The sequence below is a fragment of the Sylvia atricapilla genome, chromosome 4 (assembly GCF_009819655.1).
Source record: "Sylvia atricapilla isolate bSylAtr1 chromosome 4, bSylAtr1.pri, whole genome shotgun sequence".
Classification (NCBI taxonomy): domain Eukaryota; kingdom Metazoa; phylum Chordata; class Aves; order Passeriformes; family Sylviidae; genus Sylvia; species Sylvia atricapilla.
The window spans coordinates 32,882,172-32,908,028 of NC_089143.1; the positions used below are offsets into that span (position 1 = coordinate 32,882,172).

Here is a 25,857-nt window from a genome sequence, read left to right on the forward strand (position 1 = left end):
GAAGTGAAAAATCCAGGGAATGCTCAGAGTCCCTGCCATGGCAGGGGTGGCACTGGATGGGATTTAAGATCCTTTTCAACCAATACCAGGCTGTGATTCCATGATCTTTCCCCCCTTTTAAGCCAATCCCTTCTCCACAGTGACATTCCTGTAGGAGAGAGGATTTTGATGGAATTTATTGAAGTGAACAACGAGCTCACACTGAGCAGCAGCTGAGGCTGATCTCCTCATCTCCTGCATCTTCATCTCACTGCCAGGTGACCCTGGACATGGAATCTGGAGTAGTTTGGGTGGGAAGGGACCTTAAATCCCATCCAGTGCCACCCCTGCCATGGACAGGGAGACCTCCCCACTGGATTCTGCCCAGCACAAATGTCTGGGCTCCCTGGAGCCCTGGGAACACACAGCAAAGCCTCAAAGGAAAAGAAATAAAAATCAGGAAATAAAGAAGGGAAGAAAAAAAAAAAAAAAAAAAAAAAAAGAGTATTTCTAACAAATTAGTCCTACTTGTCAGAAAATTAAGTCCTCATCACACATCCTCAAGCCCAACGTCCTCATTTCTTCTTTCACCTAAAAATAGCCCCGTTTGCAGCAGGAGCCGTTCCGGCAAGGAGCTGGGAAAAGGTGACTCGGCAGAACAGCCTGGGGAGGAGGGAGAGCAGGGAGCTGCACAGGCAGGCAGGGAAAAGGCATCTCAGAACCCCAGAGGGGCTCCGGGCTGGAGCTGTCCCTCCTGCTGCCCCAAATCCTGCCCAGAGCTCTGAGTCACGGCAGGGAAGGGAATTCCGCTATCATCCAAACCCCAGGGGAGGCTCTGCCGCCGAGGCTTTTGTTCCCGGCACACAAGTTCTCCCTGTTCTCCCGGCAGGGGACGAGGCTGCCCGTGTCTGTCCCAGCCCCAGCCCCAGGCCAGGCTCCTGGCAGGGAAGGTTTGGGCAATGGCTGATCCCTTGGGAATGCGCTGGGGATCCTCTCCAGCACTGAAGTTTGGAAGGAAACACCAAGGTCAAAATGGGGGAAATAAAAACCTGCACAAGCCCGAGGCAGGGATGGAGGGGCTGGGCTCTCCCAGGCCGTGGTGGGAGCAGGAATGTGAGTGGTGCCACATCCCAAATGCAGAGAAAGGGGAGATTTACCATGCTCAGAGCGGCACCCTGGCAAAGCATTCCCAAAGAATCCGTTCCCAAGGGCACTCCCACGAGCAGGGTAGCCTCACTCGGGGCCCAGCAGCAGGAGCAGCCTCCCCAGTGCCCAGAGCATCCCCCACAGCCCCTGGAAGGTTTCCTCAGCGCTGCCACAAGTGCCAGTCGCTCCCTAATGAACAGAACGCACTGATCCCGTGCCTGACGCGCTGCCAAGCGTGCCTGCCATCATCTGTGGTGTCTAGGAGGGAGAAACGTCTCCTCCTCCTCCTCCTCATTAAAAAGCTTCCTCTCTCCCCAGCTGGAGCGTCCCTCCCGTTCCCAGGGGAGTCACCCCCTCCCTGTGGATGTGCCCCATGACGCCCTGCACTGATGGGGTCGGGTTGGAGGGGACCTCAAAGCCCTTCCCATTCCCAAGGGCTGCTCCAAGCCCCATAGGGATGTGGGCTGTGGAAGGAGGCAGGAGATCTCCCATGGAATGGGCAGGAGATCCTCCATGGAATGGCTCCCCTGGGAAATCCACAGGAGATTTCTGCAGGGGATGCTTGGGTCGAGCAAAGCATGGAGTCAGATCACGGCTCAGTAAGGGTTCTGGATTGTTGTGGATGGTGGGAATGGTGTCCCTGTGGATTGTCCCAATGGTGGGACACACTTACACGCCCAAATTAAGGAGCAGCTTCTCCAGGGAATCCTGTCCAGCTCAGGAGAGAGTGAAGGAGGTTTTATGAGCCTTTTTATCAGTCTAAATGGGTCCATATCCACAACAAGCGGTGTCTGGTCATTCATTCGCACTAGGTGGTGACAGCAGGAGCTCCGCCCCTGCACCTGCCCACCTGGGGCCAGGTGTGTGACCCGACCAAAACCTGCTCTCCCCATCTCCAAACACATGGTATAGACAGTTGTCCTGTTCTCACACAATTGTCCAAGATAGTCGCTACCCAACTCTCAGTGCACTGGCAGCATATTTAGACTGTGCCTGGTGAGGTTGGCAAGGGCCCACCTGGAATATCCCTGCCTCCCAGCCCGCCCCTGGAAGCCAAGCCCCATTCCCAACCCAGAGCTGCTCTTCCCCTCCCAACCACCTTGGGCAGAACCCATACCGTCGCACCAGCCCCTCGGGGACAGGACGAGCCCGCGCCATGTGACATCAGGAGCGACATCGGGACCCTGCCCTTCCTTGCTGCACCGGGGAGCGCCCTCGGCGCTCGAACCCGCGACCCTCTGGCCCCCCGCCCGCCGCGCTGCGCCCCACGCCACAGGGGCGCGCTGAGACGCGCCCGAGCCCGCCCGCCGGGCGACCCGCCGCGGGCAGGGGGCGGCGGCTCTGAGTGACAGCTCGGCCGGCCAATGGCGCGGGGGCTGCAGGCCAATCAGGGTGCTGCTCTGTGGAGGAGGCGGGGCGAAACGGAGCGGGGACCGGGGGCTCCGTGCCCGGGGTGGGGGGGTCGATGGTGCGCGGGGGGCTGGGGCAGCTCCCGCCGCCGCTCCCGGTGTGCCTCCCGCCGCCTCCCGCCGCTGGTCGTACCTGCTCGAAGCGGGGCTTCCCCAGCTGGAACGGGGGATAGTCCGCCGGCTCCGCCATCCCGCAAGCGCCACTTTAAACAGCCTCCCCCGCCGCCGGGCCCCGCCCCCCGGCCGGCCCCACGCTGATTGGCTGCTGCCAACCGCAGCTGCCGCGGGGCACGCCGGGACATGGAGTCCGCCGGCCGCTGCCTGGGGCGGGGCCGTGCCGGCTCCGCCAGCCAATGGGGAGCGCGCTACCCGCGGGGCACCATGGGAAATGTAGTCCTGCCAGCGACCCGCGGGAGCTAGCGAGGAAAGTGAGAATCCAGAGTAAGGGGAGTCCTGGTGAACGCGACATGGAAAGAAGAGTTCTGCCTTCATTGTATAATAGACTGAGCAAATAATAAAACACGGAAAGGTGAAAGTCCAAAAACTGCTGAAAAACTACCCCAAATATTATTGTCATCCCTATGACATCTATGACAAGAAGGACATGGAAGGGATGGAGCGTGTCCAGGGAAGGGAAGGGAGCTGGGAAGGGGCTGGAGAATTCCTGAGGGAGCTGGGAAGGGGCTGAGCCTGGAGAGAAGGAGGCTCAGGGGGGACCCTGTGGCTCTGCACAAGTCCCTGCCAGGAGGGGACAGCCGGGGGGGTCGGGCTGTGCTCCCAGGGAACAGGGACAGGAGGAGAGGGAACGGCCTCAGGCTGGGTCAGGGGAGGCTCAGGGTGGATACTGGGGAAATTCCTGCATGGAAAGGGTGCTCAATGCCCAGGGAGGTTTGGAGTCCCCATGCCAGAAGGATTTAAAGCCATGTATGTGGCACTTGGGGATACGGGGCAGTGCTGGCCCTGGCACTGCTCACGATGGTTGGACTGGATGGGCTCAGAGTTCTCTCCCAACCCCACCAATTCCACGACTCTGTTTCCTTGTGGAATTGCAGATTCCTGCTTTGCTGGGACCCCCACGGTTACTGCCGACCTTTGGAGTGGCTGCTAACAAATCCAGCACGCGGAGCTGGCAGTGATAACGATTTGTGGAGATAAAGCCAAGGTCGTGCGGGGCTGGGGGCACCGTGGGGCACACGGAGCCGCCTGCAGAATTCTCCTCCCCAGATTAGTGGGATAAGAAGTGTCTGGACCTTCAAATGCCGGCGAAATTGTTTGGAGGATTAGGATCAATTCTCCGAGGAAGAGCACAGGGACAGCAAACAGAGGGAGATGTGGCTGAGCAGGGAGGGAAGCACGGAAGGGTTGGTAGAGGAGAAGCAAAGGCAGAGGGTGACAGAGCAGGTCAGGATTTCCATCTAAGGAGGAATCAAAAATCACACTTGTAAAAAGAAATCCCTCATTTTTTCTACGCAGGAAAACTGTGAACGGCCCATTTTGCTGAGGAAGTGCTGCTGCTCTGCCTTGTGGCTGCAGAGCCGATCATTTCCTGTTTTCTCCCCACCTGCAAAAGCAATTTCTGATTTTGGGCTAATTCAGCACTGATCCCGTTCAGTGAATCCCAAATCTCCTGCAGCTCCGGGTGGGAAAGGGATGGAAAAGGGTCTGAAGGGTGAAAAGTGGAGCAGAAAAGAGCAGGAAAATGGGATTTTGTAATTTCTGCTTGTTTTCCCTCAGAGATATTGCTAAAGTGGTGACAGTCCCAGCACCATCTCCCCTGCTAGGCTGGAATTCCCAGCAGGGACAGGGGGATGAGGAGCCAGGATCCTGTCCAGGAGCAGATCCTGCTTGCATCACAGTCCTGCCTGCCCTGGGGGTTTTGGGTTATGGCTCCAGCCTGCCCTGACCCCACAGCTCCAGGGATGTCCCTAGGGTAACCCTAATCCTGATCCCAAACTCAGCCTTCACTCGGGATCGTTTCCTTCTCCCCAGCTCCATCTTCAAAGGAAAAATAAAACCGTAAATATGTAACCGGCACTGCCAAAAGCTCCAGGAGGCCACTCCCCCAAAGTCCCATCCCAGGGATCTGCCATGAATATGGATGCTGCCCCAAATCTCTGTCTCACAGGGAACCCCCCTCCCTCCCCGCAGCCCGAGCCAGATAATTGCTGCAGTCCCCAGTGTTGACACACGAAATGTTTGGTAACAACAGAGGGGAGAGAATCTGTTTATCTCAAACCACATTTGGAGTGACATAAGACTATCACTTTTTTGGTTAAATACCAGAAAGAATATCAATTCTTTGGCTGATATCAATCCCACCAGATCCATCCCGACTGACAACTTGTGTTTCCCTGGTTTGGGGAAGGAGAGGGGGGGTTGCTTTCCCAGTCAAAAATCATGTTTTTTCCAGTTTTGGGGGTTTTTCTTTTTTTGGGGGGACAACCCCCCAGCCATGGTGTGAGCTCATCCAGAAACTGGGATTAGGTGGGCAGGTTTGAGTGGGAGCCTCCTGTGAGGAGATCCTGGAGGCTGTGACCCCATGGGAAGCCCCTGAAGGAGCTGTGACCCCATGGGAATCCCTGAAGAAGGTGTGACCCCATGGAAGCCCCTAAAGGAGATTGAACCCCATGGGAAGCCCCTGAAAGAGGTCTGGCCCCATGGGAAGCCCCTGAAAGAGACTGAAGACCAAGGGAGGCCCCTGAGGAGGTCAGACCCCACAGGAAGCCCCTGAAGGAGGTGTGACCCCAAGGGAAGCCCCTAAAGGAGACTGAACCACATAGGAAGCCCCTAAAGGAGGTCTGGCCCCATAGGAAGCCCCTGAAGAAGGTCAGACCCTAAGAGAAGCCCCTGAAGGAGGTCAGACCCCATGGGAAGCCTCTGAAGGGTGTGGCCCCATAAGGAAGCCCCTGAAGGAGACTGAACCCCAGGGGAAGTCCCTGAGGAGGTCAGACCCCACAGGAAGCCTCTGAAGGAGGTTTGACCCCGAGAGAAGCCCCTGAAGATGGTCAGACCCCATGGAATGCCCACACTGCAGCAGGGTCCAGGCAGGACTGGTGACCCCACAAGGGCCCCACACTGGAGCAGTTCCTGAAGAACTGCAGCCCAAGGGAAGGAAGCAAACAGGAGAAGGTCCGGGGAATTTGTCTCCTGTGGGAGGGAACCCCACAGCAGGAGGAGATGTGAGAAGTGCAGCCCTTGAGGAGGAAGGAGTGGCAGAGACAATGTGTGAGGGACTGAGCACAGCCCCATTCCCTGTTCCACTGCACCACTTGGAAGGAGGAGGTGGAGGATCGTGAGGGAAATGGAGCCTGGAAATAAAGGAGGGGTGGGGGAAAAGAGATTTAAGATTTGGGTTTATTTCTCATTGCCCTAGTCTGGTTTTATTAGTGATAAATTAAACTGATTTCCTCAAAATCTCTTTTGCATGGTGAGCTCTGAAGGATCTCTCCCTGCCCTTATCCCCAAATGAGCTTTTTGTTGTATTTTCTCTCCCTGCCCAGCTGAGGAGGGGAGTGAGAGAAGCCCTGGTGCCCATCCAGGGTCCCCCCACCCCATGAGGGAGTTTTGGGGTCCCAGGCCCCCTCCCCACAGGAGACAGCTGCGTGTGGGGCCGGGCTGGCTCTGGGACACAGTCACAGGAACATTCCTTGTCAGCTCCCATCTGTAAAGCCAGATTTGGAGAAAACTTGTGTTGGGCAGCAAAACTCCAGCTTGGAACAACAATCCCAGCCTGCAGGGACGGGAATTATTCCAGCAGTCCCAAGTTAAGGCAGGCTCAGGCCCAATGGAGTCAGGCACCGGGGTTCAGCAAGAATCAAGGCTTTAAATCCTCTTTTTTTTCCAATTTCCAGCCCAGTTCCCCCAGCGACGGCCTCAGTTGTCCAGGCTGCCTTTGCTGGGATGGATCCCCTTTCACAGGGTCACAGCTCAGCGCCCCAAACATTTCCCTCCTGAGCCAGGCAGGGTTAATGTGATCCCCCAGACAGGTGCTGAGCTCCACGGGGGCTCCATCCAGCTGGAGGGAAAATAAACCAGGATTAGAGCTAAGGAAGCTTCTCTGAGGGAGCAGCAGAGTCATTTACAGCGGCTTAAGGGGAGTTAATTTTCTTGAAGGAAAAGGATTGAATGGAGAGAGAAGAGGGAGCTGGGAAGGGAAAAAGGGCTGAGTGGTGGAAGGTGGAACGGATGGGGAAGAGGAGCTGCAGGAGGAATCTGGGCAGGGATCAGTGCAAAGGGCAGGAGGAACATCAGAGTTCCCAGGAGCACGGATGGAGCCACCCTTTCCCTTTTCCTTTTCCTTTCCTTCCCCTCCCTCCCCCTTCCCCCTCCCTCTCCCTCTCCTTCTGCCTCTCCGAGGTCTTTCCCCTGCTCAGCTGCTGATTTTCCCCAAATCCTCAGGAATGCAGCACCAGCCCCAACCCTCCTGCTGTGCTCAGAGAATCCTGGAATTGTCCAGGTTGGAAAATCCCTCTGAGATCATCCATTCCAACCATCCCCAGCATTGTCACCACTGCCACGTGTCCCCAAGTGCCAAATCCACAGGGAATGAAATCCCTCAGGGATGGGGACTGCAGCCATGTCCTGGGCAGCTGTGCCAGGGCTGGACAAACCTTTCCAGGAAGGAATTCCCCAGTATCCACCCTGACCCCCCCTGAGTCCAGCTCGCTCCAATCCCAGCCACACTCCAAGGATGTTCAGGGCACAAAAGAAGAAACCTGAAAGAATCCTGAACCCCTCACGTGCCCCACACCTGAGTCAGGAGCAGCATTTGGGGAGGAACTCGAGGTTCCTGCAGCATTCCCACTGCACAGCACTCAGGGCCTCTGTCAGGGCAGGTGGAAATGCTGCTGGAGGAGTTGGACACCCTCCTCCTCCTCCTCCTCCTCCTCCTCCTGCAGCAAACAAACAGAAATGTCACTCAGTGTCCAGGCGTCGTCAGCACAGACGCTGTTGTCAATGAATCAGAAGTGTCTAGGAACAGCTTGAACAACTTTTATTTTTTTTTTAAAGTGCTTAAAACGTAAATAACAAGCTCTTTATAAACATTAGTTGCAACTCTTAAAACATGAGACACACAGAACCCACTTCCTGCGGACGTGAAGAACAGGGAAACCAACAACTCCAAAACCCTGACACTTCTCCCACCTGGAGATGTTTTTCCAGGTTTTTAACCCCAAACACGGTGGTTGCTTCCCAGACAAGGCTGAGTCTAGCTCACACTGGAGAATCCACAATCCTTCAGGTTTGTTCCAGTTTGAGGATAAACCTTGGTGGTTCTTCTGGCCCACACGTGGCCAGGAAGACCAGGCAAGGGGAAAAGAAATCATTGGCCAAAAGTTCTTGAAGCAAAAACCCAACTGTGGGCTGGCAGCAAAGGCAGAGCACAGCACCCTGCTGCAGCCTCGAGGAACAGCTCGAGCATGGAAAAACAAACTCCAGGATAAAGGCAAAACCACAGGGAATTGTTATGGCTGTGCTTAAACACAACAGGGAGAAGCTGCTGCTGGCCCAGAAAACCTTTGGGGTGTGCTGGGCTCAGCAGAGAGGGACAGAGCTCAGAGCACAGCCAGGAACATGGAGCAGGAACACTGCTCCTGCCCCTGGGATCCCAAATAAATCACTCAATAGGGAGATTCGGTCGCTAAACACGAAAGTAAGTCCCAAATGGGCAACTTGAGAACATTTCCCCAATTCTTCTCACCCCCTCCCTCTCTGAGGAAGCTTTTAGGTCCTCAAAACCATTCCCCTGGGAACGTGGAGGTTTAACACCAACACCACAGGCTCCACTCCAGAGCTGCTGGGCTGCAGAACAAAAACTGTGTGGTGAGGGGAGGAAACCCCACATTTTCAGCACAGTGGGGTGAGGAAACAGAGACCAGAGACAGGGGGATCTCTAAGACACCTTTCCCGAACACAGGGAGGCAACCTCTGGGCTGCTGCACACTCGAGGACACACAGGGAACACCCATCACCGCTCGACTCTTGTGCAGCCCCACCCAGCTCCAGCACCAAGGGACCTGTACACACCCTGGCTCCTGGAGACGGCAGGGGCAGGGATCGCTGCAGACAGGAGGTGAGGGAATGGAACTGCTGGAAAAGCAGGAGCTGAGGGAATGGAACAGGTGTGGCTGGAAAGGCAGGAGGGAATAATACTGCTGGAAAGGTAGGAAGGGAGGGAATAGAACAGGAATTCTTTGAAAGGCAGGAGAGGAGGAAACAGGATTTGCTGGAAAGGCAGAAGATGAGGGAATAGAACAGGTACTGCTGTAAACGGCAGATAATGGAAGCACCCATTGCTGGAAAGGCAGGAGATGAGGGAACAGGTATTCTTTGAAAGGCAAGAGGTGGAAGGAGCAGGCATTGCTAGAAATGGGAGATACGGATACACCTGATGCTGGAAAGGCAAGAGATGAGGGAATGGAACAGGAATTCCTGGAAAGGCAGGAAAGAACAGGTATTTTTGGAAAGGCAGAAGATCAAGGAACAGAACAGGAATTGCTGGAAAGGCTGGATATGTCGAAGCACCTAGAGCTGGAAAGGCAGGAAAGGAGGGAACAGGTATTGCTGGAAATGGGAGATATGGAAGCACCCATTGCTGGAAAGGCAGGAGATAAGGGAATAAAACAGAGATTGCTGGAAAGATAGATGAGGAAACAGGTATACTTTGAAAGGCAGGAGGTGGAAGGAGCAGGTATTGCTGGAAATGGGAGATATGGAAGCACCCATTGCTGGAAAGGCAGGAGATGAGGGGACAGGCTCTGCTGGAAAGGCACGAGGTGAGGGAAATGGAACAGGTATGGCTGGAAAGGCAGGAGATATGGGAACACCTACTGCGGGAAAGGCAGGAGGTGGAAAGAGCAGGTATTGCTGGAAATGGGAGATACAGAAACAGGTATTGCTGGAAAGGCAGGAGATGAGGAAATGGAATAGGAATTGCTGGAAAGGCTGGAGATGTCAAAGCACCTACTGCAAAGGCAGGAAAGGAGGGAACAGGTATTGCTAGAAACAAAGAGACGAGGGAACAGAACAGGTATTGCTAAAAAGAGATGTGGAAGCACTTACTGCTAGAAAGGCAGGAGAAGAAGGAACAGGCATTCCTGGAGAGGCAGGAAAGGAGGGAAGAGGTATTGCTGGAAATGGGAGATATGGAAACACCCATTGCTGGAAAGGCAGGAGATGAGGGAATTCTTGGAGAAGCAGGAAATGGAAAAAGCAGGTATTGCTGGAAATGGGAGATTTTGAAGCACCTATTGCTGGAAAGGCAGGACATGAGGGAATAGAACAGGAATTGCTGGAGACAAGAGACGAGGGAACAGAATAGATATTGCTAGAAACAGGAGATTTGGAAGCACCTATTGCTGCAAAGGCAGGAAAGGAGGGAACAGGAATTCCTGGAAAGGCAGGAGATGAGGGAATAGAACAGGTATTGTTGAGAACAGATGTGGAAGCACCTACTGCTGGCAAGGCAGGAGATGTGGAAGCATTTATTGCTGAAAAGGCAGATGTGGAAGCACCTATTGCTGCAAAGGCAGGAGATGTGGAAGCACCTATTGCTGGCAGGGTTGCACACCTGGTACAACCTGCTCAGCGCTGAGAGTAACTTTTTATATTCAAGTGCAAAACACTCAGGCTTTTGGAGCAAAACAAGGCAGAGCTGACTAAGGCAGAGGGGGCTGAGGCAGGCGGTGAGACACGACGGGAGAGGAGGGATGGGTGGGAAGGAGGTGCCGTGGGATCCATATAAACATTGGCACTTGTGTGGGGAGCACCAGCACCCATCCCTGCAGGGGCTCAGGGCCAAGAACAGGATGTTTGTGTGCATTGGGAGCCACAGAGGGGCCCTGGCTCCCGTGGGAGATGTTGGCGCTGCACCTCCCCCGTTAATGCCCCCCCAAAGAATTCATCTCCCTTTTCCCTGGGAATTCATTCCCAGTGCCCATAGCTCCTCCCCGATTCCCTGCAGCTCCCAGGGACACAGGTGGGCACCCAGAGAGGGGCTCTGGCTGCCAGCCCGTGGGATCTGACCCTACAGGCTCCGGGCACTTTCTGAAATGGGAGAAAACAGCTTCCCCTGGACATCCCATCCCACTCCAGAAACACAGAGGGAGGAGGAACAGAAACATAGGAGGAGCAGCTGGAGCAGTGCAAACCTCAGGTGCTTCCCAGGAGGGGAGTGGCAGGAAGGAGTGGGAGGTTCGTGGCTTCAAATCCTCCTCCTCAAGCAGTGGTCCAACGCTTGGACAGGCCCAGAGCTCCTTTTCTCCTGACCCAATACTGTCCAGCTGTATTTTATCTTGGAATCTTTATCTTCCCTGCCCTGGTGGCTCCTGATCTCTGCCTCCACTTCTCCTGAGCTGCTGTTCACAACTCCTGGGAGGACCCAGTGCACTTGCACAGGTGGTGGGGAGGCTCTGCTGTCTGTGGGTACACAATGAACTCCCTTTTCTTGGCTGAGAAGGACAGCAGAGGAGGAACCTGCCCCAGGCAGGTTGTGTGGGACTGACAAGGGGATTTCAGAGCCTTTTTGGGGTACGAAACTGCTACTATGGCAAAAGGCACCATTCTTCAAAGTCATGGTCTATATTGAAGCAAGTAAAGAAGAGAGCAAAGAGGTTTTAAAAGAGCCCAGTAACTTTGGGAGATAGAGAAGAGGGAGAAGAAGCCTTTCATGTTGAAATCCCACTCCAACTGCCCCTCTGCCTGCACGGGCACCTTCTCCAGCCAAAATCCTGGCAGGATGAGGGAGGGAACAACATCCTTCCTCTCCCCTTCCACAGTACCTCCCAACCATGTTCAGGCAGGTAAATTAGAGCCCTTGGGGTGGTCACTGAGGGCTCAGCAGCGGCCAGAGCTGCCCCACTGCCCCTGAGGCTGATCCCAGCGTGTGGATGTGCTCAGGGGGAAAGGCTGGGCTCTGCCCTGGCTGGATGTGGGAACTGTGGGCTGTGCCAGGAGTGGGTGACCCTGCAGGGGCCCTGCAGAGGGGTCAGAGCCCCTAGGCCTCACTCTGGGGGTGTTTTCCTGCTGTGCTGGAACACAGGAGGCAGAGGCAGGTTGTGAGCAGCCATTCCTAGGAATAGAGTGGAAATTCCACGTGGATTCTGTCCTCCTCAGTTCCTCCAGGGCACACCAGCCCCGTGCTGGCTGGGGGATGCAGAGGATCTCCTGCCGCACTCCTGGGGCACAATCCCACATTCCTTTTCCCACATTCCCAGTCCAGCTGTGAGGGACCCAGGCAGCGTCACTGGTGCTGTGACAGTGCCAGTGTGGCCCAGCCAGGCTCTGACACCACCCCAGGCCCCCAGACTGCAGTGCCGTCCCTTTGGGGAGCATCTCACTTTGCTCAGGGAGTGGCACAAACTGGAGGTGGCTCTTCACCCTTCCCTGGCGGTAACTGGGGCAGGAGGGGAAGGGGTTCCCACAGGCTCTGGTCAGGAACTGGGGGAGCCTCACTGGGTCTGGGGGTCCCCAACGTCATCCACCAGTCCAACAACATCCAGCAGCCAAGGAACACCACCCCGGAGGAGGGAGGAGGAGGAGTGTGGGCAGAGGAGCAGCAGCAGGATGAAGTTACAGGGAGATGGTTTCTAGCTCTCAGATGTCCATGGGTCACTTAAAGCTCTGGCAGGAAGAGGAGTGCCCAGGGAGGTGGCACTTGGGAACCTACAGAGGCACCTGCCTCATGGGGAGGGCTCTGCTCCTCCCCATAGGGTGCTGGGTGATGACGCTACAGCTCCCTGGAGCCGAGCTGGGGCAAGCTTGGGCTGGGAAGGAGCAGAGAACCCTTCCTGCTAAGGGTGGGGGCAGAAGCCACTGGAGGAGGCCTCAGGTGAGAGGAGGGAGTGCGGGGGCATTGGCAGCGTGGTCATTACTGGGGCACAGCTCTGCTGGGGGCTGCTGCCCTGGCTGGGCTCAGGGGGCCTGGCCCCCGCCCAGGGGGATCTGCAGCAGCGTGGGGGACTGCTCCATGATGCGCACCAGCAGCTGGTCGATGTAGTTCTCCAGTTCCTGGATATGCTCCTCCTTCTTGCTCAGCTCGCCCTCCTTCTGCAGCAGCAGCTGGATCAGCTCATCGTGGGTCAGGTGGTAATACCTGGCTGACTGGTCCAGCTGGGCAGGGTCCTGCTGGGAACCAAGAGGGACGTTCAGGGACTGGAATGAAAACCTCTGCTCCTGGTAATGTTTGCAGGATGCAGCACAAGCATGCACTCCTACTTTCCATGCCTGTCTTTCCAAACTGGAGAGGCAGGAGCAGCACAGGGAGACCCCACACAGTGCTCATAAAGCACCAGCTGAACTCCCTGCAGCACCCACAGGCTTCTGAGAGCAGTGGGGTTGTGTTTGTCCTTCACTCAGGTGAACCCCAGCAGTGTTTTCCATGTGACACTGGGGAGGAAAAGGGACTGGGAGTGGAGAAAGGGATGGACGAGTCAACCTTGGAACACCCTCTGTGTCCTCAGACCCCAACTCCAGTGTTTGGAGTACATCCAGGTCAGCAAAGCTCCAAGAAGGACCTTCGCCCTGCCAGGATTAGCAACCCTGCAGATCATCAGCCAGGCAGCTACTACACCTCCCACCTTCCATAACTCATGGAGACCAGGATGGGCATTGGGGCTTGGAGCACCCTGGGACAGTGGGAGGTATCCTGCCCATGTGTCCTAGATTAGGGCAAATCTGGGAGAAAACCTCCAAATGAGGTCCCTCCAGAATAGCAAATTCAAGTGGAATCAACCCAGGGCACCATGTCAGGGGTGACACTGGATGGGCTTTGAGGTCCTTCCATCCCAACCCATTCCATGTTCCTACAAGCGGGGATTCACTCACACACTGCACAGTAATGGCCCCAAAACAAAGCAGGTGGTGGGGTGAGGAGATTCACAGCCTGTGGGTTCGTGAGACAAGAGCAACCAGAGGCCTGGATGCACACACACCCCCCATGGCAGGACCCTGCCACCACCAGCAGCACACCTGGAGCAGCTCTGGCACAGCCTCACCTCGGGGCAGGCTCCTACCTTTACCTTGGGGTCGGATTTGTCCGGGTGGGCGGCTGGGGCCACTGGCTGGACGCTGCTTGTGGTCACCATCTTCAGCCTCTCCAGGCCATTGTTCAGCGCTGAGCTCAGGCTGGCCCTGTGCTGCTGCTGCTGCTTCCTCTCACTGGAGCCCTCCTGCACAGCACTCAGGGGCTTCACGGGGTGGGGGCTGCGGGGAACAAGGGGGGACAATCAGCACCCCCAGCTGCTCCCTCCCTGGAGTTGTGCAGGGATGGCACCACCCAGGAGACTGAAGAACAGCTAAACCCTGACGTTTGTGCTGCCCAAAGCTCTCCTGTTCCAAGGACAGCCAGCAGGGCAGGAATACTCCACCCAGCCAGAAGATAAGGAGCCCCAGCACAAGTGTTTGGCTGAGATACTGGTGCCCACACCCGCACTGCCCATCCTCACTGGGAACGCTGTAGGGAACAGCTCCCAGGGCTTGAAACCCAGCTCCAGTGTGATGAACCCCTGCCCAGAGCAGCTTTCTGCTGCCCAGGGAACCCCAGATTAATCTGGAGTCACCACTGATGCTCCAGCACAAGAGTTGAATGTCACCTGCCTGAAAGCCACCACAGAATTTGTCCCCCTCTATGAGGCCAAATGGAGGGTGAGCAGCCAGTTAAGGGGGAATGATGTTTTTATTAATTTTTGCCTCACTTTTGACCCAAAAGGTTCTTTCTGGGCTTGAACAAAGTCCAGTTCCTTGTCAGCATGATGGAAAGAGAAGTGACCTGATGCTCCCTCCCTGTAAGGAGCAGGCACAGTTGTGCACCATCCTTAGGATGGAAACATCCAAACCTCCATCCATTGGGACGGGAACATCCACCCATTGGGATGGGAACATCTAAACCTCCATCTGGGAACTCTGCAAAGCTCAGGATAATGGGCTGTCTCACTGGTGACAACCTCACCAGTCGTGTGTCCCAGCAGTACTGTGTCCCCATGCCTCGTCCATGCTGATGGGATCAGGACACACCAAAGATGTGAAAATCCTCTTCAACCACGATGGTGCCTCCTGCTGTCCATGTGCTGGGAGGGGACAGCACTGGTGGCGACCAACCTGCTCCAACAAGCCAAAGGATCAGCTCCTCCTGAGGGGCAGCACAGGGGCAGGTCTGATCGCTTCTCTCTGGTGCCAAAGGACAGGCCCAGGGAAGGGCTGGAGCTGTGCCAGGGGCGATTTATATTGGATTTCAGGGAAAGGTTCCTCATCCAGAGGGTGCTGGGCACTGCCCAGGTTCCCCAGGGAATGGGCATGGCCCCAAGGTTGCCAGAGCTCCAGGAGCCTTTGGACAGCACCGCCAGGGGTGCCCAGGATCAGATTGTTTGGGGTCTGTGCAGGGCCTGGGGTGGGACTGGATGATCCCTGTGGGTCTCTCCCAGCTCAGGACACTCTGTGACTCTCTGATCCCTTGGCAGAGCTGTCCAATCACATGGACAGAGCCCAGGATCCCTGGGAGAGGGATCCCACAGCCCTTAGGTGGAGTCACTGACAGTGCCAGGGGCTGCAGGAGTTGCTGTTCTGCACATGAGGCTCCAGCACTCCCCACTGGGACCAAACCCTGACCAGGAGCTACAACCACCAGGACACTGCAGGACAGGGGTGAGGAGAGGGCTTGGGGGAGCCACCAAGGCTGCTGATCACAGCCAGGCCTGAGCCTCAAATGTCACTGTCACATCCCCACAGCCAGCACAGAGGCTACGACCAGGGCATGGCTGGGAACCTCTCCCTGGGACCAAGCTGACCTGGGAAGTTTCACCAATTCCAGTGGGAATGCTCGGATGTGTTTGAAAATGGGAATGTTCCCACCCAGGTGTGGTCACAGGCAGCTGCCAGCCCTATGGCCAGTGGGAACAGTCACTGCTGCAGGGCTGGAAAAGGTACTTTTGAAAAGAAATCATTATCCTACTGATAGGTAGGATACTTCCCACTGAGGGTGCTGCATGCAGGGCTCAGCTGAGCAGAGCAGGGCTCTGCCTCCTCCATTTGCCTCTGGGAGGATCCAAGAGCTGGAGACATTCCTCGAGCTGTGTTTGTCCTGGGATGGTGGCACCAGGTCCTTCCAGGGGAGCTCCACACCTCACAGCCAGGCCTGAAGTCCTGGTGGACCTGCCAAGAAGCTGGGCCAGTTTCCTCTCCTGGTCCATGAACATCAACTTGAGCATGGAATCAGCTGCTCACAGGCTCCTATCCTAATCCAGAGCTGCATCCCAAGTGGATCTGAGTTATGATGGAGCTTAAGGTGGAACATCTCAGGGTGACACTGGCCCAGCCCTGTCCCCCTCTCTGAGCCAGCCTTGCCGTCCCAGCTTTCACCAGCGCTCCCAAGGTCCCTGCAGAGCACAGGGAAAAACCAGGTGCACTTCCCTCAGCAACTCCCAAAGGAAGCCTGTAAATGCTCATGGAAATGCTCCTCACACAGAACCAGACAGCAGAGGACAAACCCACGGGAATGGAGCACCACAGAGTAACCAAAGGCCAGCTCTCCATGCAGAAAGGCTCTAGAGGAGGAACGGGAATGGCTGGGCTCAGGATCAGCTCTCCCAGGCCTGGCCCTGGGTGTGCCAGGCCACAATCCCAGTTCCAGGGGCTCCACCAGGATCACCAAGGTGAGGTGACTTAACCTGAGACCTCATTTTCAGAATGCAGTGATTCCCTGCACTTCTGACACGAGGGGACACAGCCTGTGCCACCACCTCGGTACCTGCGACATCCCCACTCCTGTCACCTGCAAGTGCCACAAGATGCTGGGCCAGCCCCAAGGGAGGGCAGGAGCGGCACAGCTGCTGGGTTCCAGTGCAGGAGCTGCACAGCTGCTGGATTCCAAGGGATAAGCAGGAGCTGCACAGCTGCTGGATTCCAGTGCAGGAGCTGCAAAGCTGCTGGATTCCAGTGCAGGGGCAGGAGCTGCACAGGTGCTGGGCTCCTCCCAGCAGTGGAGCTCCCAAGGCTGTCCTTGGGGTCCCTCCTGTCCAGGGATGTGACACCTTCCCAGCAGTGAAATCCTGCCCTATCTCCAAGAGCAGCACAGGGCCGTCCACACACCTGGGAGTTGCAGCTGATGCTCCCTTGTCCCAGCAGCCACACAAGATGACCAAAGAGCCTCTGGCCACTTGGGAAGGGGCCATGGGACTCCACTCCCAGTTTCCAGCTTTTTTGAGGAGGCACTGAACCCCCTCACCCCAAACTCTCACCCTCCCACACCAGGCACCTGCTCCCCTTCACCTGCAAACACTTCTGTCCCAGGCAGGACTTAATGCCCACTCCAAGTCTGAAGTCTTTCCTTTTTCCTTCCACCTTTTTTCTACCATCTTTCCCTCATCAATGTGCCTCTGGCCATTCCAACAGGAGATGATCCTGGGAAGGGAAGCATGGCCATGAGGACTGGGGAAAGATCCTTACCAGCCTTCCTCCCTCACCCTGGGACAGTTATCGCATCTCCCCAGTCCTACAAAGCAGTTGAGAGCCTCAGAGCCTTCCCCAGAGGCCTCAGGAGCTCTTCAGAGGTTCTTCAGTCACAGCAAGTATCCAAAATGTGCTGGAGGAACCCGAGCAGGGAAGTTCTAGGACCTCCTGGCCATGTGTCGCAACAGAAACCAGCACTGATATTCAGGATATCCAGCTCTTGGATCCCATTCCATCCCAGGCACCTGGATGGATGCACAGGCAAGGCTGAGGATGACCACGAGTAGGCACAACCAGCAAAGAGATTCCTGCATTCCCCTCACTGCCTCAGTTATCCCTTTGGGATCGCAGGACACTTCTCTTTCCATGAAACATAACAAAATTCAGGTTTCTGTGCAGCATCTCTGCAAATTTTGAAGAAGGCTATCTGCTGGAGGATGAATAATCCAATTCAAAATGATTGGAGGATCTGGCCTAAATAGGAAGAAAAAAATACCATCTGACAGACCCAGGCAGATGCTGGTCCTTGCTCCTGAGATGACTTTGCACCTCATGCTCAACCCAAGGAGGGCTCCCCCTGTGGAAGGACTGGAGCTCAGTGAGTTCTGCTGGCCCCATGTTCCCTCCTCTCCTTTCCTCAGAGCCACAACCACTCCTCCTCTTGGGGCAAGGTGGGATCTGACCATTTCAGCGCCCCCAGGAAGCTCCATGTGCCTCATGATCAGTGAGGCTGATCAATAAATCCCTGCTGGAGCTTGGTAAATCACTGGGAGGGCTTGGTCCTCAGGCAGGCAGAGCCCAGGCAGGCCAGGGGGTGGAGTACCAGGAAAATGAGATGAACTGAAGGACACAGAGCAAGACTCCATGCCCTGAACTCACCAGCTTTGTTTCATGGCAGTTTTACCGACCCACCACTGACCTGGGAGGAGGAACAGCCCTTTCTTTCCACCCTTCCAATTCCCATCATCCTCAAGGCTAAATCCCACTTGCTTCATCACCAATGGGCATCTCAGCAGGAGGGAGGGGAGAAGGGCATTTTGCCGTGGTGAAAAAATTCTCTTTTTGGCTATGGAGGGAAGGAGGTTCTCAGTACCCAATGGGCACTTGAAAGAAAAGCAGCCAAAGCTGAATGGATGGCAAGGGCAGGGGCAGCAGCTGTGCACATGCCATGAGGGAGCTCAGGAGAGCAGAAACAGCCACAAGCTCTCCTGACAGGCATGGGAAAGGCATTTATTCTGCAAGCACGGGGAAGATGGTGGAGCCAAAACCAGCACTGAGTGAAATGTGGGTCCAGTTCTGAATTTCCAGCTGGGGCAGGCCGTACGTGCACGGAATCCTTTGCCCTGGCCAGAGAACACACCAGACACCAGAGGCTGTTCCCCTCAGGATCCCAGAGAGCCCAGGCTCCCAGCAGCTCAGGCTGGGCTCTCTGCAACCAGGAGAAGGCGAGGGAAGGAGCAGCTGCAGCACCAGGTGGACCAGCCTCTGCGGAGTAAGCCCAGCTGCGTGGAGAGCAGAAGAGGCAAGGGCTCTGCTCTCCCCCACATACACACAACCCTTTGCCTTTCCCCACAGTGCTCACCTGGTCGTCTGCTGGCACAGGGGCTTCTCAGCCGGCCGTGTCTCCCTGGGCAGAACCAGGAGCGCTGAAGCTTGTGCGTCCCCGGGCTGCGGGTGGGGCCGGGCGGCGGCGGGGCGGGCGGGGACCCCCGCGGGGCTCCGGGGGAGGCCACACGGCTCGGGGTTAGTTGCAGCCACGAGGAAAGGGGTGGAGAAGGCCATGGGCTGGCTGGCATGCAGGGGGGTAGCGTTAGTGGGCTGCAAGCCGTGCCCGGGGGCTTCCTCCTGCAGGCTGAGGAAGCTGAAGTGGCCCTGCTCAAGCTTTTCGGGCAGCACAGCTTGAACAGGGAGAGGGGGCTTCTCCACGAAGGGATTGCTCGGGGAATTGGGGCTCAGCGACAGGGTAAAGGGATTCCTCAGGGCTGAAGCTCCCTGTGTGTGTCTCTCCTCTGCCCTATCTGGCTTCCAGAAATCGGCATTCTTGAAGTCTATCCTGCTCTCTGCCAAGTGCCCCTGGGGCTCCTCGCTGGCGGGGGTCCTGCCCTGCTCTGCCTCCTCGGGAGGGGCACAGGGTTTGGGCTGCTCTCCTGCTCGCCCCTCACCATCCTGACATGCCAGCTCCAGCTGGGACGGGCTCTCCCCACGTTCTGACCTTTGGGGTTGTGGGTGTGGATGGCCAGCTGCCTCTTGCTCTTCCAGAGTGGTCCAGCTGGCTGGCTGGCCCAGGTCTAGCTTGGAAGGTGGGTTTAGTCCTGAAATACTGAGCTCCTCGGGGAACAGCTCCTGTTTGGAAGCCATTTCCCACTTGGCACTGTCTGTGGCCTCCTGTATCTGAGGGGATAAACAGGGCTGGCTCCAGGTCTCCTCAGCACCCGACTGCTCCAGTCCATCCAGGGAGAACTTGGATATGCAAGTCTCAAACTGCTCGGCCACATCTGTCTGGTTCATCTCTGCTGGCTGTTCCCCCACAGAGGTGTCCCCTGTCCCCAAGGCAGCTGCTGAGTCCACAGCGGCAGCTCTGGCACCCTCGGGCGCTGGGAACTCGCTCCCAGCTTCAGCAGCGCCCGCTCTCGGTGTGGGCAGGCTGGGAGGTGCTGGCACCGAGGACTCGCTGCTCCCACGGCTCCTTGGCAATTCCATCTCTGTTCTGGGGCCCTCTGAGTCCTCCCATGGCTCCTGTTTGCCTTGCTGGGTGCCACCAGGCTCCCCCTCCTCGTTGTCCCCCACAGCACCCGCGGCCGCGAACCACCTGGGGGGTTTGGGGGGCGGCACCGGCGGGCCGGGCATGGGCTCCTGGTGGCCCTGGGGCATTGCCCACGGGGACAGCACCACGTGCCTCTCACAGATGTCAGAGCTGAGCCTCAGGAGGCCGTCGCTGGCCTGGAGCCTCATGCTGGCCTGCAGCCGGAACACAGAGCTGCGGATGTCCGCGGTGCCCTCCTGGCCGCCCCCGGGCTCGGCGCCCGCCTCAGGAAACCTCCGCGGTGCCACCCGCGGGGGCACAGCCGCCATGGTGCTGCCGGGCAGGGCCTCGGGGGCCAGCTCGGGGGGGAGGGAGCTCCTGGGTAACACACGGGTGGAGGCACGGGACGAGCCCTGGGCTTCAAAGGTGCCCTCGGCCAGGAAGGGCGGCCGGGGGCCGAAGGCGCCCTCGTGCTCCTCGCTCGGGGCGCTCTCCGAGGGGTCGGCAGCGGTTTCTGTGGCTATGGTCATCCAACCGTTTGTCCCTGCACTACAGGGGTCCTCCTCACCACTGCCCCCTTCCTCCCTAGCGCTATTGTCAGTGCTCAGTGCTGTTGATGCCTCTTTGTCCCCTGGGTTGCCTGAGGCAAACGCGGCTGTCCAGACCGTGGGCGTGCTGCTTTTCCTCCTCCCGGCCATGGAGCCTGCAGACACGGGGCTCAGCACATCCTCGATCACCGTGGCCTCCTGGGTGGTGCTCACCAGGTTGGCCCCCACGTCTAAAGTGGAGAAATTTGTCCAAGAGCGGAGAGCTGCAGGGATTTCAGCACCGATGGGTGACTCGGCATTTTCAAACACTTTGGAGCCCTTCTGGCAGGGCGGCTCGGCTGAGCTCTCCGTGGGGCTGGCTCTGTCGGGGTCGTCAATGAAAGCCATGCCCTCTGCTGTCGCCGAGGCAAACAAGTTCTCCTTCCTCCTCTCCGGTTTGAGCCTGCTGGTGGCAAAGGCATCGAAGGTATCGTCCCACTCCGAGGGTGGCGGGGGGACGGCGGGGTCGGTGTCGGCAGGAGGGAGCTCTCCCGGCGCTGGGGGAGTGGTTTCTGGCACAGGGACACCAACGCTTTGGGCTGGAGACTCCCTCTCAGGGTCTGCCTGCTTTGGGGAGGCAGGGGGACTGCAATCCTCAGAGGAATAAAAGCTCCCAGCGACCTCTGGTGCAGCACGCGGCCCAGGCGGTAAACTAGAGAGAAAGTGAGTAGGTGAAGGAGAATTTAGTACCTGGTCAGCGAGGAGCTCCTCAAAGAAGGGATTGCTCTGCAGGGAGTTGAGGAATGGGTTGGTGGGGGACAAGCATCCGGCCTGGCTGTCTCCAGGAGCAGCAGCGAGGTTAGAGCTCGGCATGCTAGCGGGGAGGGCAGCAGGGCACGGGGCAGGGGAGCAGGGAGCAGAATGAGAAGGAGCATCTGAGCTGGTTTCTACCTGAGGAGACACTTCCAGGCTGTGGAGGGAAGACAGAACAGTCCTCCTGGTTAATGCTGTGACAGAGCTGCAAGCACACACCACACACACCACGAACGCCCCGCTCCAAGCAGCGTCATGACCAAATCCATGCCTGGCTCTTGTTAGGCAGAGCAATGATTATGGAGTCGAGGCGTGGAAAGGGCATGCACGACACACAGGAAGGGGCAGCCCTGCTCCCAGAACACTCCTCCACATTCCCCTGGCTGCCACAGCAAGCCCAGGAGCCAGAGCAGTTTCCCCACCTCCTGCAGCCCCAGGACTGGCTCAGTGAGTTTGTCCCGGTGCTGGTGGCACCCAGGGCAGCTGGAGCACGAGGAGCTGCCCGGGCTCCTGCATCAGGGTTACAGGGTTACTGTGTGCCTGAACCACTCCAGGCACACACAGGAGTCTTTCCCAGCTCACCCCTCAGTGCCTCCTCACTGGTTTGTCAGCATGACCAGCATGGGAACACACACAGAGCTCACGCTTGCACAGGAGGGAGAGAAAGGGCTGAAGGAGGCTGAGGAACAAGAGCCCAGCAGGAAGGAACATGTCGCCAGGACAAGGCCCTGGCCCCACTCTGGACTCTGCCCTGCCTCCCACATGCCCTTTGTCATGTCACTTTGCCCGAGATGCCTGAAACCCCACGGGGGACCCCAAGGTGGAAGGGATTCAGCACTTCTGGAATTCAGAATATCACCCCAAGTGAGGCTGACAGCACCCTGCTGCCTGTTCAAGCAGGGCTGAGGGACCTTTCTTTGGAATTTCCTTGACCTTCCTTTGGGCAATGTGGAGTCACCACCCCAAGGCGGCTCACCAGGCTCAGAGGTTTTCACATCACAAAGGGGGGTGTGGTGTGGACACCTCACGTCCACCTTCCTCCTGGGCCCATCCCCTTGACTCACCCTTGGGAGGAGCAATCCTATCCCCAGGACAGGATTGGGGGACCTGGCCCTGCCTCATCACAGATCCCATGGGATTGGTGCCTCCTGCACCAGCTGAGCTCCGAAGAGTTCCCCTCTTGGCTGGGGAGAAATATGGGCACGGATCAGCCAGCTCTGGGCACACCAAGGTTAAAGAGGAGGGAATAAATCAATTCTTTTGCCAAGGTGCCCAGGGTATGTCCAGCCCTGGGGTTACACCCTGAGATTTCCCTCCAGCTGCTGGGAGGGATTGCAGGTGGCACTGCAAGATCACAAAATTGCTTCGACAACTATTTCCACATTATTGTGCATCCACCAAACACCTCAGACACATTTTAAAGCACAAAATGCCATCTTGAGGCAAAAGCTGAGGCTGGTGATGGTGCAGCTGGTTGGTCCCAAAGCAGCGAGGACATTGGGCTTGCACTACCTCTGCCCAGCAGTGATGCCCCCACCATGGGGACCGCCTGCTCCCACTCCTGGCAGCTCCACAGCCCCTCTGAGCAGCTCCTTGGAAAGGTGTCCATTGAAGCCATCCATACCACCAACGTCCCCCATCCCAGTTTGGGGACAGAGAACACTCACAGCGAGCAACTGAGCACAACCAGCTCCTCTTCAGCACCCATGGGACCTCACCCAGACACCACTGAAGTGACCTGGTAACCCAGGGACAGATAAAAGCCTCACTCAGGGCTGCAGCTCCCTTTGGGACACACACAGCTCGTGGGTGCCCTCTCCTGCTGTCACAAAGCAGCAGTGGTGGCTGGTGGCCGTGCCCAGCCTGGTCCCTGTCCTCTTCTGCTTCTGCAGGGAGGAACAGCCAGGAACACACCCCACAGATGCAGCCCAGCTCCTCCCAGGCATTTGGGCCTCTGGGTGAGCACAGAAAGTCTCCAGAAGTTTTGGGAGAAGCTGATGGGACCCTGAGGCACAAACCACTCCTGACTGGCAGCTGCTCTCTGCGTGGAGGGAAACCTCTCCTGGCACTCCCAGCCAGGAGTTCAGCAGAGTTGGACCTTTTGCCCTAATCCTCCTCTAATTTAAGCTCCCCAGAAGGGAACAGCTGCTCAGTACCCACTCAGCTGGGTGAATTCACAACATCCACAATTAGATTTCAACAGGGCAAATTTTCCTTCCCAGCTGGGAAGGGCAGGTGACAGGGGAAAGTGACAAGGGAAGGTGACAAGTTCCAACCACCACAATCTCAGGGTGGCTGCAAGGGGCACACAGCCCTGCCCCAGCTCTGCCTGCCCTGCTGGCACTCATTCCATGTTTTGCTCCAGACTGAGATGCATCCTTTGTGCTGAGTAAGAGCAGCCAGGGCCTGATCCAGCTCTGCTGGGCTCCAGCTCTAAAAGGCTGCAGAGCATTAATCAGCTGCAGGCTCCTAAGGAGCACTGGCTTCTAATGACCATCCCAGCTGCCAGAAGGTGAGGGAGTGAAGTTCCCTCCTCAGGGGTGGCTGATGCAGGAGCAGTCCCTTGCCCAGACTGGAATTGCACCAATCCCCACCTGCACAGGTGCAGGAACAGCTTCAAGGCCTCCTCAAACCCCCGAGATGATCCCGGCTTCATTCCCCAAGTCATCATGGAATGGTTTGGGTTGGAAGGGACCTTCAGGACCATCCCATTCCACCCTTGCCATGGACAGGGACAATTCCCCCCTAGCCCAGGTGGCTCCAATATCCATCCTGGCCTTGGACACTGCCAGGGATTCAGGGGTGGCCACAGCAAATCTGGGCACTCTGTGCCAGGGCCTGCAAACCCTTCCAGCCAGGAATTCCTTCCCAATAACCCATCCATCCCTGCCCTCTGGCAATGGGAAGCCATTCCCTGTGTCCTGTCCCTCCAGCCCTAATAAAGTCCTTTTGGGGCTCACAGGGTGCTGGACCTGCTGATATTGGCTAAATATGTAAAGACAGAAATTGAATCCATCTTTGTTCGATTCTTGTTCTCCTCCTTCAACTCCACTGTGGAAATTTCCTCTCTGCCTCTCAACCCCATTCCTGCTGGCACCCGCTGACTGGGGTTTGTTCAGGGGCTCTTGGCTGCAAACTCCAGGCAGAAGAATCATGGAATGTTTAGGAAAAGCCCTCTAAGACCATCAAGTCCAACCACTCCCAGCACTGCCGAGGCCACCACTAACCCCTGTCCCCAAGTGTCACATTCACAGGGCTTTTAAAGTTCCCTCCAGGGTTGGGAACTCCACCCCTGCCCTGGGCAGCTGTGCCAGGACTGGACAAACCTTTACAGACAGAAATTTTCCCAATATTTCCCAACCTGACCCACCCCTGGCCCAGGCTGAGGCTGTTTAGGAATCTGTGACTTTCCAGTGGGATTTCAAATCACATTGTCACCATCATTCTTTGGGATGACGTGGTGATGCACCCCCACGTCCCCAGCAGGTGCTTCCAAATAGGGAAAGAGTTTCAGTTTACCTTTCAACATTTTAGGAAGTTTAACCAGAAAGTTCTGTGTTTTTCTCACTGTAATTGGCTCAGTGCCAGTACAGAGCATGGACTGGGCTCTGAAAGTGTAACTCAAAGCCTGTTGTTCCTCTCATTGGACCAAGAGCCCAATAGCCAACCTGAATAATTGAGTACTAAAAAGAGAGAACAAAGAAGTTCCAGGCTTTTCAGGGTGCTGTAGCAAGTAGGAGACTTGTCTCTACACAGTGCTCAGCTTTGCCTTTGTTTTTGTATTATTTTCTTCCTTTACTAAACCCCTTTTGATTTTTCAAGACACACTCAATCATGCCGTCTCGCTAATTGATTTTTGCCACTTCTCTGCCGGGCTGGACCCTCAGAGGTGTGGGTTAAACCCACAGGATGAACATCCCTGCTTTGGCCACCAGCCTGGAGCCTTGCCCCGCTCCCAAAAATCCCCTTTCCCACTTTCCCTGAGGAAGGAAGCTCTTCCCGAGGGAGGATGCTGCAAGTGCTGGGTGAAAGCAGGAGCGGAGCACGGCGGATTCCTCTAGAGGGAAACCTTCACTTGCAGCAGCCTGATGGAAGCAGCTCTTTGCAGCACTGAAACGCTGACTCACCCTCCTCCTCCTCCTCCTTCCCCTCCCATTCCCAGCACACGGCTCCACCAGCCAAAATAAATCTCGGGTACCTTCCTGCCCTCATTTATTTGTTTGGCAGCACTTCACAGACGCCTTTGAGCCTCGCAGCAATTTAAAAAATAATAATAGTAAAAAAAATAGTAAAAAAAATGGAAATAAAATATTGCTGAGCAACCCCCGATGGAAAAAGTCTACTGGAAACAGCTTGTTCGACACAGGAAGATTTCTCCCTACGGATCCCAGCCTGGATTTCAGGCTGAGGGCAGAGCTCTGCAGTGCCCAGCCTGGCTGCAGGAGGGTGGGGAACTCTGCACCACCAGGAGAAAACAGCACATGCGCTGGAAAAGCAGGAGTTTGGGAAGGGCAGAGATGAATCCAGCCCTGATGTGCTGAAACTCAAGTGGAAAATCCCTCCTAGGAGGGCTGGATCCGGGGATGTGCCGTGCCCTGCCACTCCCAACCTGCTTTTGGCCCCATTTTCTCACAGCCAGGGCACCCTTGGGTGGAAAACCAGCAGGATGGAGGTGCTGGAGCATCCTGCAGCAGCTTCAGACCTGGCAGGGATCAGGAATTTCCTGCCACCGGCATGAGCAGGGCTGGCACAGCAGGAATTGTGCAGGAAGGGCTTGGGAAGATACGGGAACAGCAGC

General features: G+C 56.6%; 2 protein-coding genes and 1 long non-coding RNA gene across 8 annotated transcripts in view; 1 reads left to right on the forward strand and 2 right to left on the reverse strand.

Annotated features, from left to right (window-relative positions):
• The window catches only part of SFXN5 (sideroflexin 5), a 93,177-nt gene extending 90,283 nt beyond the window's left edge, over positions 1-2,894 (reverse strand). The window contains 2 exon segments of the mRNA XM_066317541.1: positions 2,668-2,731; positions 2,733-2,894. Of these exon segments, the coding sequence (XP_066173638.1) occupies positions 2,668-2,731; positions 2,733-2,836 (168 nt within the window). The 5' untranslated portion in view covers positions 2,837-2,894.
• Positions 2,895-8,153: 5,259 nt separating this feature from the next.
• On the forward strand, positions 8,154-9,284 carry LOC136360358 (uncharacterized). The gene is made up of 2 exons (XR_010743449.1): positions 8,154-9,092; positions 9,226-9,284. It is a non-coding gene; the product is annotated as an uncharacterized lncRNA (long non-coding RNA).
• An 85-nt stretch (positions 9,285-9,369) lies between these two features.
• Positions 9,370-25,857, reverse strand: part of RAB11FIP5 (RAB11 family interacting protein 5) — a 39,277-nt gene continuing 22,789 nt past the window's right edge. Inside the window, exons 4-6 of one of the 6 annotated variants that reach the window (XM_066317544.1) lie at positions 18,559-20,958; positions 13,553-13,736; positions 9,370-12,659 (exon numbers count right to left, since the gene is read on the reverse strand). In XM_066317544.1, the coding sequence (XP_066173641.1) occupies positions 12,447-12,659; positions 13,553-13,736; positions 18,559-20,958 (2,797 nt within the window). In that variant the 3' untranslated portion in view covers positions 9,370-12,446. Of the gene's footprint in view, positions 12,660-13,546; positions 13,737-15,014; positions 17,451-18,558; positions 20,959-25,857 lie in introns of those variants that run through there. The other 5 variants (XM_066317542.1, XM_066317547.1, XM_066317545.1 and 2 more) reach the window with 5 other exon arrangements.